Genomic DNA, 13,273 nt, shown 5'->3' with positions numbered 1-13,273 from the left:
TACCTCAATCCCAGAACAAGACACAGTAGGTTTCTTTGCAATTTTGTTTTTAAACTTCTTTTTGTTTTTAATTACAGTAAGTTAAAATACTGCTGGCAAACTTCTCCCCGCAGTACTTTAAATGCAGGGTGTCTTTCTACCCTGAAATCAATTAATTCTTTGAAACATTTGTGGGCAGCACAAGTCTGTACCATTGAGCTGAGCTTACCTTGCCTCTAAGCACAGCCTTGGTTTACTGTGACACAAACCGCTTGCATTCTCTCCCTGCTGGCTTCGTTTCCAAGAACAAAAAATATCAATGTCCTTTATACGCTAAAATTTTGGTTTCACAATAGTTAGATGCATTGAGTCTGCTGCTTTCAACAGACATGAGTAACAGCAAAACCTGATGGCAGCAAACCCTGGACCCACACAGTGAGATTCACAAGAATGTCCCCTCCTGATGCCTGGGCTTGTCTTCAGCTGGGTGGGAGTTCTGTAGTAAAACAGGGATGTAGCTGTACATTTATGCCCATTTTAGGCAACTTGTTATATTTCATTATTAGGTGTTCCATAAAACGAGTAGTTTTTCTCCCTGTGTTTTCCTGAGTGACAGTTAAGTTTCTTCTAATTTTCCTGATCTGTTTCTAGAAGTAAGCGATGCCTAGGTGCACCTAAGGTCACTGCAGAGGAATATGAAAGTGATATCACAAAAACTCGTGCCCTACATAGGTTGCTTCCAGTAACGTTACACCTACACACCATATAACCAACTGGTCTGATGTCTCTGAAAATACACGTGTTTACAGAAAAGTCTAAATCCAGCTTTGTTGATTGTTTCACTTCTGTCCTCTGATGTTGTAGTGTCATACACCACACCAAAAGCAAAATGCTGAAGTGTTACATATGCTACTCACTTGAAGCTGATCCACATACAAACCTGCTTACCTTTGTTTCTGGCTATTGTAATTAACTTGTTTCTAGTCGCATCGTTTGGAGCGTCAAACGAACAGAATGTTCCTCTTCCTCTCACTCTGCTGATAAGATGGGGGTAACGAGCCTGCAAAGAGAGGTGAGGAAGGGTGCATGGCAGGAGGGCACCTGGTAGCAAGCTTTGCTTGCACTTGGAGCGAGTGCAAGACACCTGGCATCTAAAATGCACTCCAGGAAAACTTGAACATAAATGCTCTGGAATGGAGCTAGAAAGCAGCTTGTTCTTACGCTGCACTAAGATGCTTGTGAGTATGATTGGTTCTGCTTACTGTCAATTACAATCCTCACCTTTTATACCAGTACTTTTTGAAGTACAAAGATTATGATTTTTTGTGTTCTCGCGCCTGCTCTGCCTTGAAGTTGAGAGAGCGCAGACTGCTTGGGCTTAGCCTGCGCCACCGGTGCACAAAGTGCCTTTTGAGAGGTGAGCAAGCGTGCCCTGAAGCGCCTCGCTCCCTTTCCGTCTCAGGTGGGGATCCGTCATTGAAGCTGCGAAGGAATTTCCCTTCGTCAAGGGAGGGAAAGCTGCAATTTTCTTGCTTCAACAGCCCAACAGAATTGTAACAAAATATAAACGCGTGGGGATCCGTCATTGAAGCTGCGAAGGAATTTCCCTTCGTCAAGGGAGGGAAAGCTGCAATTTTCTTGCTTCAACAGCCCAACAGAATTGTAACAAAATATAAACGCACTTTCCTTTAGAAACAACTTTTGGAACAATGACATGCTCGCTGCTTGTGAAAACAGAGACTTCTAGCAAAATAATTTAACTTCATACCTTCAGATATTCTGAGAATCACCCTTCATTTTGGATTAAGCTATACAAAAGCAGCATCCTTAAGTCAGTAAAAGAAAGTTCACTTCATTTCAAAATGGGAAGCAGTTATTCAGGCTTGCATTGACATACCTAAACCAGCAAGTTATGATTACGGACTAGCTCCCAGCTGGAGTTCCTCAGTCCAAGTGTTTAAACTGGATTAGGTCAGATCCTAACTGCTCAACAAATTTGTCTGTATCTATAATCCTTCCAGATGTTTACCTGTAAATCCAGCAGTCCAGTCAGTAGTGCTTTCCCAGCGTGGGTTGCATTGTTTAGAAGGTCTTCTCTTTTAATAACCTTAATGACTTCGGCAAGCATAAGGTTCTTAGCTGGATCTCCAAGCCAGGTATTAAAAATCCGATAGGGCTTGGGAAAAGAGTGGAGAGAGTGTTGTGGAACATGTTAACAGGCAGATGACTATAATACAGAAAAGCAAGCCCTCAAACGGGTAATGCAACTGTCTGATGTATGAAAAAGCATGCACTAATGTCACCAACCCCCTTTTTTTGTTGTGAGAGCAAAATATGACTGCCCTGCTGAGCAGAAACAAAGGGCAACTACTTCATATCACAAACTTGGTGCATTCTGTCTTGCTGCTTTGACATCTCATTGAAATGTGGCTACAGATGACACGGAAATCAGCATCATCTATACAGGTTTTACATTCAAGCCTAATGTTAGCATCCTTAATTTTTTTGTTTTCATTTATTACCTCTAAAATGTCATTAATGGGAAGAAGAAATCTTGCTGACAGAATCTGTAATGCTGACATCCGAGCTCTGAAGATACCACACTGCCCTTCAGCAAAGGTGTCAGCTTGTGGTTGGATTTTGTACTGGAGGTTAGTTCACTAGGCTAACCCCAGTTCTCCACTCCCTTCCACCACCTTTATGAGATTTGTGACTGACAGCAACTGGAATAAACTGAAGTGATGACAACTTTTGTGTAAGCACAAAGCAAGTATCTATGAAGCAGCAGCCCCATCTAGCTGGACCTGCGTTACTGAAGGAGAGCTTGTCTCTGCCATGGACATGACAGTTACTCATGAACGGGACACCAACTAGTACAGAGTCCAAGTTTCACTGAAAATCTTACAGCATTTGGCCTGAACTCCTCTTTATGGAAAAATCCTCCCGTCAGCATCTTCTTACTGAATGATACCACATCGGCTGGGTCATCCAGGCCCCAGTGTTCATGTGCCCAGAATTTTCCTGTGCAGCCGCCTCCCGTCTGCACCTCATCCACCAAGAACGCACAGCCATGCTGGGGAGACAGATGCAAAGAGCAGGGAATGTGAGTCGCATTTCCAAAACAAAAATTCCTCCCTTAGTGAACAGAGAAATACAAGCCAATTACGTGCAACATCCCTCCTTCCTCTCCCTGCACCATTCTGAACGTCCCCTCTACCCCACACCGATGCCACTCACTGTGCATTGCATTTCACAACTAAAAATTCAGCTATTTTTTCATAAGGACAATGGAAACATATTTTCTACCTAAATTCATAAAAGTACATGTTTTTATATAATCTATGCTTTTTTATATACTCTTGAACATTTCTAGAGGATACCTGAAAACATCTGAGAGGAGTCTGGGTGACATTTTCAAAGCCTCTGAGGGAAGGAGACTCGTTTTGAGGAGTTTTGTTTGTTTTAAATAGGAAGTCTCTGCCTCCTATGTGAGTCGGGCGTTTGTGGCACAAAGGCAACACCAGCAGCATGCTGTGTTCAGTCTAGGGGCCTAAAATGATCCTGGAAGAGCTGCCTCTTCCAATGAGTCTGTTGAAAGAGCTACTCATTTTAGCTGGCAGTGTGGGTTTTTTTTTATGTGAAGGACTATTTTGTTGAAACTTTGGGACAGGGAGATCAAGCTATAGCATGATTTATTGTAATAAAAAACAACTGGTAAGTACTTTTGGCAGCATCTTATTTTAGACAAGGCAAACCTTTTCATTTCACCTTATCTACTATATCACCCTTGCATGAGCAGCTGTTAACAAGGGGAAAGGCTGCTGCTTCTCGTGGCAGAACAGAATTTTCCAAATGTCACCCATGCTCTTCTCTATAAGCACACAAATGTCTGGAGGGTGAAAAAAGCAGTAGGTCTTATTAAGGGTCATCACTTCCAAACAGGTAACTTCACATTCCAAGTATCAAGACGTATGTCCTTTTAATTGTTTTGTCGGAACATCAGCACTTACGGTTGGACTCAATTTGTTTCAGCTTTCTTTGCTATTAAAAACAAGTATGTCAACCAAAAATTGCCCTTTTCCAAACCTACCTCTTCTGAAATTGTTTGAAGCCCCTCAACAAACTGGCATTACCATTTAAAGAACACTGCTGCAAAATCCACAGTTAATGGATCGAAGCAATTTCTCTCTTACTTAAAAGAAAATGTATTGGACTGAGGAGACCCGTAGGCGTGCATCAAATGGAAGAGAAAGTACTGTGCTGACAGGGGTTTGCTTGTATCTGAGTACACGCACACAACTGCCCCCACTGCTGCTGAGGAGGCCCCTGAAGCTCTCGGAGTGCCTGGGGCTGGGGGAAAGGCCTGCGGAGTCACCAAGAAGCATTTGCATCTTTAGCCACCGCTGAGTGACCAGTGAAATATTTGATTACCTTTCTGGCAATATCTCGTAGCTTTCTGAAGAAGTCATCTGAAGCATGATTGTCCCCACCCTCTGACTGTATTGGTTCTATAACGATTCCAGCCACAATCTTCTTCTTTTTCCTGTACTTTACAATCAGGTCTTCCACCTGTAAGTCAAACATTTACGGTATATTCTCCTTTCAGGACGTTCGCACATTTCCTCCCAGAAAGATTAAATCTCAGCAACAGGATTTCAACTTTTCATAGACATTCCTGTTTAGAAAGGTGTCAGGAAGTAGTTCCTCCAGAATTTAATGCTGCCCTCTTGTTCCTGAATAACAATTTAAATCATATCCTAACCACATTGTAACTATTGTGCATTTGTCCACCATGGTGCGTGAAAGCTCTAGCAAATTTCAGCCAGAAGTATTCCTGTCATTCCACCTAAGCAAAACAGAGGAAAACAGGTTTTGCATCAGAAAACAAAACTCAGCTAACGTATTAAAGAAGGTAATCTGCTAAATTTGCTTTTCCTAGTCACCCACTTCAGATACTTTAAAATTAATCAGATTAAACAGTGCAGAAATCCTGTTGCTGACAAGGGGCTTACAGAGAAGTTTTCATTAACCTTGTCGTGCCAGTTGCTGTGCTCAGTAGCGTCAGCTGTGCTTGAAGCACCACCCAGCTCTCAGGGCCCACAGCTGTGTAACGCAATGGTTTCCAAAGGGCACCAGTAAGCTTGCTTTCAAAGAAAGCATTCAGCTTTTTATTTTGTTGGTGGGTTTTTGGTTTTGTTTTGTTTTTTTAAATAATGGCTTCAAGTCTGTGGATTGATTTTTTTGCATCACAATTCCATCTCCCCCCCACCAAGCTATTGTGGAGCAAACGCAGGGAAGCAATTTTCCATGCTTTCTGTTTTCTCTGAATTTAGGCAGGTGTGAATAAGCAGTCTCTCTCAGAGCGCTGCTGTGCTCCGCTCAGCGCTCCCCCCCACAGTCAGTTACGGTGCTCCAGATTGCGCCTGATCTTGGTTCCAGTCACAGGGCACACCGTGCCTTGCTCCCCACCACCACCTCTCAAGTGAGCCCTCGCAAGTGACAGATCCTGGATCGCAGTGAGCCCAACAGGGAATCCCATGCTCCTGGAGACAGTTTGCCTCCTTTAGGCTCTGTGCTGCCCACCCTCCCTTCCTCCCGGGCTAGGGAAGGCACAGAGTCCCTGACTCCCCGCAGCTGCAGGCAGGATCAGAGCTTTATGGCAGAAGGCTACTTGCAAAAAAGCTGAAAAACTTGAAGTATTGTTACAGGTTCTCTTTGCAGAGGATCATACACACTGTGCTCCTCTTAGTCCATGTCCCTTTGCAAGATCTGGCAGACAAGTTCACTGGTATAACGAACTTTTCCTGCCTGTGAAATTTCACTTTGGTATGATCCGTGTAGACCTCTAATTCACAGAAAGCTGGCTGTTCTTCTGAAAGGCAGGGGCAAGCTTCTGACTGTAAACAACACCGAATGCTGTTTTAATCACATGCTGTTCCAATCTCTGAAAACATTCTTTTAGTGAAAAGCAGCTAATCCTGCTAACACTATTCATTTTTTCAAAACAAAAACAACAGAAAGCTGCCAGTTAATTTTTTACCTCCTCTAAACAACGGGCTTCTTCCTGTTGATTCTCTTTCACAAAGTCTTCCAGGGGATACTTGAGCCTTGGAAATGGAGCAATAGGCCAGTCCAGCGATGGAATGTCCAATTTGTGAATTGCTTTAGAGTGAGTTGTAGCTAAGCAACCTAAACCCAGAAAAGCAAAAATTAAAACAATACCTGACTAGGAACAATACAGGAGAAAAGCTACCAAGAGGTAAAAGATTGCCTGACACCAGGACTGTAGAATTCTCTTAACTGCTCTACATTTTTACTTTATTTTCTGAAATACTGAGTAATTGGATTTAGTCAAGCTCAAGTGGATTGCTCTAGCTTTTAAGCATCAGTTTTCCACATGCGCAGTTCCAGAAGAACAGGAGAACCTCTGTCGATCTGAGCAGGCTGAGATGGGTTTCACGTGTCCAAAGACAACTGGTTGCAAAGCTCAGAGTTACAGCACTCCTGGGTAACACATTTAGAACGGGGATTGAGCCAATGTAAAATGGTAAAAATGAGTGACATCTCGTTTGCGTATTGTGGTAATTTTACCCCAGGAGTTAGATTTTTACTAGTGTAGACAGGAAACCTTGGATTCAGAATGAAAATAAGGGACCTTCTGAAAAGAAGTTTTCAAAAAACATAAAATTAATTCCCACTGTCACCCAAGTATTCTGTTTCAGTACCAGTGGGGCTTCCAAAGCAAGCCTTCAGTAAACCCACAGCTTCTCCACTGGTACTGTTCATCTAAGGGCAAAAACACTTTCCAGAAACTACAGTGAGATGAGGCTTGCTGCCGCGGGAGGGGGCAGAGGAAAGGGGGGTGCTGCGGGCAGTGCTGTGCTTACCCATGGTCCTTCCGTGGAAGCTGCCCATGAAGGAGAGCATGGCGTAGTCGGGGCAGCCGGGGGGCTGGAAGCAGAGCAGACAGGCGGGCGGTCAGCACGGTGCTCCTGGCAGGTGGCCCTGCTGGCAGGTGGCCCTGCTGGCCACGCCGCTGCGGGCACCTACGCGACCCAGCCACAAACCCGCGGCCGGAGCGCGGCAGGAGGGCTGGATCCGAGCTGCTGCCTCTCGCTGCAGCTGATCAGTTTCCTCTCCAACCACGAGGCACCGCAAATTGTTACATTTACCCATTTAACAAACACATTTGTTGTCCCCTACAAACTGCCTGACCTAAAATACGTCATTAATACTCATGAGCAATTGCCCATTTATACTGTATCACAGTATCACCTCACACGTGAGCTCACTGAAGGGCTGAACATTCAGCACAATCAGCCCCTTGTTGTACAAACTACGAGCACGTGTGTGCAGGGTGGCTGTGCTGTGGCTGTGCCCAGGTGTGGCATCGGGGCTGCGGAGGTTCTGCCAGGAGAGGCCGGGGCTGCCCCGTGCCAGATGCCCTGTGTGTTCCTGATGACTCACAGCACCAAGAATGAGAAGGAACCATGACAAAAGACATGCAAACTGTATACCATCTGGAATTTAATAAGAGCATTGGGCTAACACACTGCCCCTCTAAAAATACAAATTCTCTCTCTTTATGCCTCTCTGTCATCCTGCAAGTGACAGGATGGCCCCACTAACATGCTGCATTTACACCTTTAGTCTTGTACCCCATACTTGGCAACAGGGTCAAGGCTGCAATATTTGTAACTGGATTCTGCAGGATCCCCCCCAAAAGGGGGATGGAGTTGCCCTCTCAAATCCTCCCCCAGCTGTAAAGAGAACTCAGACAATTAGCTTGAAGAGAAATCCTAATTTTTAGATAGCTAGACCTGGACAAAAAGTGATCATTAGTTTTACAAGTCTGGTCATCTTATAAAATTCCTGTTCCTTCAGGTCATGATGTGCCATCCTCTTACTTGTATTGGCACAGCCATCTGTCTGACCATGCTGTGAGCAACATCACAGAACTTAAAAAATAATTATAAAGACAAATAAAACAAAAAAACCCCTAAAAGAATCCGCCTCATTTTTAAAGCCAAATGAGTTCCCTAATCCTGTGTGAATGAATTGAATTCTTATCACTACAGAAGTGCCAAAGATCAGACTGGGATCAGCAGGTTATTAATTTCTAACATGTTTATCTCAAAGAAGGATGCAGAAGAATACAAGCAACAGGTCTTGACATTTGTTGGGAGCAATTTGTATTTCACCGTTTCCTAAATTTACAAAACTGAGATTCCACCTCAGAGACAGTAAAACCAATTTTTCCTCCCAGTCTTCCCTTACAAACCCAAGCTAATGGTACATCTGTAGGTGTGGTAAAGAACAAATGTTACCTGGTTAATCATGCAAGATTCCAGTTCCTCTTTTGTGACATTATTATGGCCCCTCTCCTTGTTCTGCAAAAAAAACCCCACAAAAACAATCAACAACCCCAAAGATAGTTTTCCTTTAGTTGTAACCGACGCATTTATGGCTGAACCACAAATGAGTAATGCTGGTGTTCCAAACTAGAGCCAGTGACACCGAGTGTGGCTCTTACATACTGACTGCAATCTGCGTTTTCTTTATTTCCTTTTCTTCATAATTTCTGGAGTTGTGTCAATATGAAGTGAGAGCTCAGATGAAGACTTTTTAATGAAGATTTTATACTAAGTTGAATTTAAGTAACACCATGAACAAGACAACCTCCAAGCCTTGGTTTCTTTTACGTTAACAGTTCTGATGATGAATAAATACTCATTTCTACTTCTAAACCTACAAAAAAACCCCAAACTTAATATTTTACTCACTCTGTACCACATAAATATTGCTTTAAAGGCATTTTCATTAGAGCAGGATCCACAAGACATGGTGATCACCTGTGGCAGGCCCTTAGGAGCCACCTGTCAACGAAGAGAGACAATTACTCCAAAGTATTAAGCGCAAATATAATGCAAAGTGACGATAATTCTGATCAGTCCTTAACATCAGGAACTTCACTGTAAAGGCAGACCAACTGTGCCTGTGATGAGGAAAGCCAATTTCAGCCGCAGCTGAGAGCGCTCGAGTCAGTTTCAGTCCCAAGGATCTTCACATTTAAATCAAGACAAACAGAAGCTGCTTATTCCGCTACCTCTTGTGAAAGCACACTGAACAGAGTTAGTGAAAATGTGTTTTCTCATCGGTTCCTGAATCCCAACCGAGAGAGGCGGTATCTGTGCAGAGCAGGCACAGCACCCTCTCACATTTGGCTGTCAAGTCAGGGACAAAGGTTCAATCCCATTACTTGGCAGTGGGAAGGCAGGTGGACAAACAGCCAATCTGGCATGTTCCCCATTAAAATCCATAATGTCCCTTGATACGCCCGTGTCTCTAAACACAGAGAACTCATCACTGCTATCTCACACTTACTGATAACAAAGATTCCTTCAGTCTTTCCGCAATGTTCTCTGGAGGTAAAATCCCTAGGGCAGGTCTGTTGATAAAAGTGCTCTACAAAGACAAAGGAAGAGAAATTGTTAGGTTTTACTATCACATGAAAAATATCATGTTGATATCAAGGCAGTTACATTTTATTCTAATTACAATTAACAGCTAGAAATTTGTAATCATGGCACAAGGAGTTTTAAAACCAGGGAATAATATTCATGTCTTGGAGTATGTTTTTCTATCTAATCCTTAGTACTTTATTCTTGCAGGGTACCTTAGAAAAGGTGCACGCTAACTGACACTGACATTTCTTCTTCAATATTGCCACTTTAGTTGTTCAATCTCCGTTTTCCTCCATTTCCACAGGAAATACACTTTAAAATCTTAATTACTTGCCTTCAGTTTGAGTAGCGAAATCTGAATTCAATTAGGATAGCAGCGCTTTCTTCCTTACTGAGTTTCAGGACAGACCATTTCAGAAGGTTGTGGTTATAAGTATCTTCCAGATACTATTACAGTGGGATTTAGGGGAACAAAACAAAGTTACACCTAAAGGATTGGGGCTACTTCTGAGAAAGATAACGCAGCCTTCCCAAACGTATGTGGAGGTTACTGAGAAGATGGAGCCAGGCTCCAGGCTCTTCAGTGGGAAGATGAGAAGCAGCAGGCATAAATCAAAACATGAGAGGTACTGACTTGGGTATAAGGAAAAGCTTTTTCACCAAGAGAACAGTGAAGCAGTGGAACAGGTTGCCCGAAGAGGCTGTGCAGGCTCCCCCCTTGGAGGTTTTCAAGATCCCAGATAAAGCCCTGAGCAACCTGGTCTGATCTCACAGCCGACCCTCTTTGAGCAGGAAGTTGGGCAAGAGACTACCTGAGGCCCCTTCCAACTGGAACTGTCCTGTTGATCCTATGAACTGGCCACATCAGGATTCACATCTTTCAGAAAGGTGATTGTGGTGTCAGTGAACAGCAGCTGGTGGGGAAGCTGAGCCTGCTGCCCACACAGATGTTCCATAGAGCAGCTCTGGAAAACCTGCTGTGATCTCCCCAGTCCACTAATGGAGATGAATTTGTCATGTTTATGCAATTAATTTAAATTAAGTATCGTGGATTAAAATTGATTCATCATTGCTCCTAGTCTTTGTAGGTAATCTTGTTTGATTCACAATGTGCTACTTTTTATTTTAAATTGAATTTGCTCAGAAAAGGACAAGCTCGATAAATTTGCCAACGGCAAAGTAGCATTATTTGCCCTTTTTTTGTTTGGTTGTTGTTGTAACAAGTCATCTTTGAAATTAAAGGCTGAGCTTCGATGACTTAAGTCTATATGGGTCTCCAGAGGGGACATGCTGCCTCCCCCAAAACATTCACATTTTCAGTGCAGCCCGAGCTTGCACATTTATCAGCAACCTTCAGTCTGTTTCCTCAATACAGGTGCTCAGTTACTCAGATGTGTGGACCGCGGCAAGAGGTGAAGTCACCACACTGTACCTGCAAGATCACGCCATTGAACTTGATTATGGGCTGTCACAGTCAATTGACAACGTCTGCCATTAAGCAGGAAAGTGTATTTTTATTTTGTTGTTAATGAGATGCTCAGTACTGAGAAAAACAGAACATCGACATCAAGCTGCTCTGGTCCCCAGTGAGCAGATGCATATTCTGTTCTTTATAGCTGGCTGTAAAGAGGGTACGTGGAGCATCAGACACAAACGGAACAAAAAATCCCATCGTTAACATTAAACAAGGGCCCTGCCTCAGTGTGTATTACTCAAAAAAAAGTACTTTTACAATAAAGCTGGCACTTCATCTCCAGTCAGACCCCACACACTCTCCTGTCTGCAGCCAGATTTGCACAAGTTCTGTCTCTTCACAGCTCCACTGACATGCAGTCAAAAGCCAGTGAGCTCAGTTTACCCACGTACTATATACATAAGCTATTGTGCCAAAAAAAGTTATGGTTTAAAAAATTGCACAAAATCACTATGGAATCCAAAACTTCTGTCCAAGCAGTGAAAAAATGAAGCTTGAAATAGAATGCAACTTCATTTCAACAATTTCCATTATTTAATCCAGGTTATTTCCAATCACTATCAGTATACTGTTAGGGAAAATAGGAAGGTACTTCATTACTTTGAGAAGCAGGTACTCTGTTTTGAAATAATGCTGTTGCTCTAGTCTATTTATTTTACTTTTTCAAGGACGTGTCAGCAGTTTAGTCAACTTGGCACTTAGCAGATGGGAACCAGCCACTATGCGTGGGCACTGGGTACTATGCACGCCCGCCCCCACACCCCCCAGAAAAAACCCACCAACCCAAACCAAAACCAACCAAAGCCACCCACAGCATTCCAGATTTAGGGCACTACTTCATGTTCAAAAAAACTATATTCTCTCTCGAGGGACTTGTGCTTGCTTTCAGGCTCAAAAACCTTCACTCAAGAACATTGCTAAAATGATAAATTGGAAACGCCACGCTTGAACTGTGATTTAAGACTGGCTGCAAACACATCAAGTGCTTGCATCACCCAAGTGTTTACTGCTTGTAAAGCTTCACAGAGGTTTTGGTGTCTTCTGAAACACTACCAGGCTCTTTTCATCTAGTGAGAAATAAAGCAAGCAGATCCTACCATACTTTAAATGGAGTCATTAAGCATTCATTATTAGTGTAAGAAAAAACAAGACAGACCACCACAAGGAGGGAAAAGACTTTCAAGTACTTAATGTTTTAATTCACTTACCAAGTTCTGTGGCTGCTGTAGAAGCTTCATCAGAGAGGGATGGCTGTAACCTAATAAAAAAGAACAACGAAAGAAAACAGTTCTTTCTGGTTTCAGTAAACTAGCGTAAAGAGTGACCTAGAGAATAACCTTATTCTGATGCTTAATTGTTTCTGTAACTGGTGTATGTTTTACCTGTTTATAACAGAACTTCTTTCAAAGCAGGACAAACCTCTCCTTGTACAAAATATTACTGTCTGGAACTTTGGCACAAATCTGGTGTCAGGCAATAGCAAAACATGTTTTAGTACTGAAAGGTAAAAATTGAACACAAAAAAGAAACGAGGATGAATAGATCTTTTGCCTGATGGGGCCTAACTGAAACATCATAGTTTCTACCAAACATTACGTGCCTGGCACTATTAAATGTTTGCTCGCTCTCCTTTCTCGGCGTCCCACGTGTATTTGGTTTCTCCACAGTACAACGTGTGAGCCTCTCCTCTTCCTCAGTTAAGGGCAGAAATCACTTTCTGCCAGTGCAGCCCACAAGCCGATGTTTCTGTTAGTCACCATTTAGCTGCGGTATGGAAGCGTCTCCCGTTTCTCCTGCCTGAAGCAGGCTGCTTGCCGTTCTCGCCCTCCGTAGCCCGGATCCGCTGGGCTTCGGTGGAGCACCGAGCACCCAACGCGCGTTTCAGAACGGCTCCTGACACGGAACCACAGAGGGAAGCTCCCCATGCGGCTGCGTCCCTTTACAGCAGCTGGTGCTACACTTCCAGTCTCACAGCAATTGTCACCCTGCCTGAATGTCAGGCTGATTATTCCTATCGCAGGAACAGAGCTGTTTTCCCCATGCTGTGCTTTTTAACTGATGGGATTTTTCCTCATTGCAAAATCAGCTTAGAAACATATATCCTCCTCTTTACGCTTTTCGGCCGTGCAGTTCCCCGGTCTTTGGCAGCTGACCGTAAGACATAGACAAGTAAAAATCCACTTATGTACCAATTTCCCAAAGGAAGCTCATTTAGCAATTGTAATTTTGGTGCATTATAATGTAGTAACAAAATATCAGCAAGGGCTTTTTGTTCCTCAGCAGACACAGCTGGATGGTGCGGGGTAACCTTACTAGCACAGCAGTGCTGTTCTCAGACAGTTTTTCATTGCTGATG

The 13,273-nt window shown here is 43.3% G+C and overlaps 1 protein-coding gene across 5 annotated transcripts in view; it reads right to left on the bottom strand.

The window, feature by feature from the left end:
- The window catches only part of ABAT (4-aminobutyrate aminotransferase), a 32,258-nt gene that overhangs the window by 441 nt on the left and 18,544 nt on the right, over positions 1–13,273 (bottom strand). Inside the window, exons 6-16 of one of the 5 annotated variants that reach the window (XM_086622028.1) lie at positions 12,683–12,698; positions 12,126–12,207; positions 9,364–9,444; positions 8,763–8,855; positions 8,307–8,369; positions 6,867–6,930; positions 6,020–6,168; positions 4,411–4,548; positions 2,885–3,052; positions 2,009–2,155; positions 928–1,039 (exon numbers count right to left, since the gene is read on the bottom strand). In XM_086622028.1, the coding sequence (XP_086478154.1) occupies positions 928–1,039; positions 2,009–2,155; positions 2,885–3,052; positions 4,411–4,548; positions 6,020–6,168; positions 6,867–6,930; positions 8,307–8,369; positions 8,763–8,855; positions 9,364–9,444; positions 12,126–12,207; positions 12,683–12,698 (1,113 nt within the window). The remainder of the gene's footprint in view (positions 1–927; positions 1,040–2,008; positions 2,156–2,884; positions 3,053–4,410; positions 4,549–6,019; positions 6,169–6,866; positions 6,931–8,306; positions 8,370–8,762; positions 8,856–9,363; positions 9,445–12,125; positions 12,208–12,682; positions 12,699–13,273) is intronic. The other 4 variants (XM_009982315.2, XM_086622029.1, XM_086622031.1 and 1 more) reach the window with 4 other exon arrangements.

The sequence above is a fragment of the Tauraco erythrolophus genome, chromosome 17 (assembly GCF_009769465.1).
Source record: "Tauraco erythrolophus isolate bTauEry1 chromosome 17, bTauEry1.pri, whole genome shotgun sequence".
In the NCBI taxonomy this organism is placed as follows: Eukaryota; Metazoa; Chordata; class Aves; order Musophagiformes; family Musophagidae; genus Tauraco; species Tauraco erythrolophus.
Note: the sequence above shows the minus strand (reverse complement) of the source record. Positions and strands in the feature narration are given on the sequence as shown.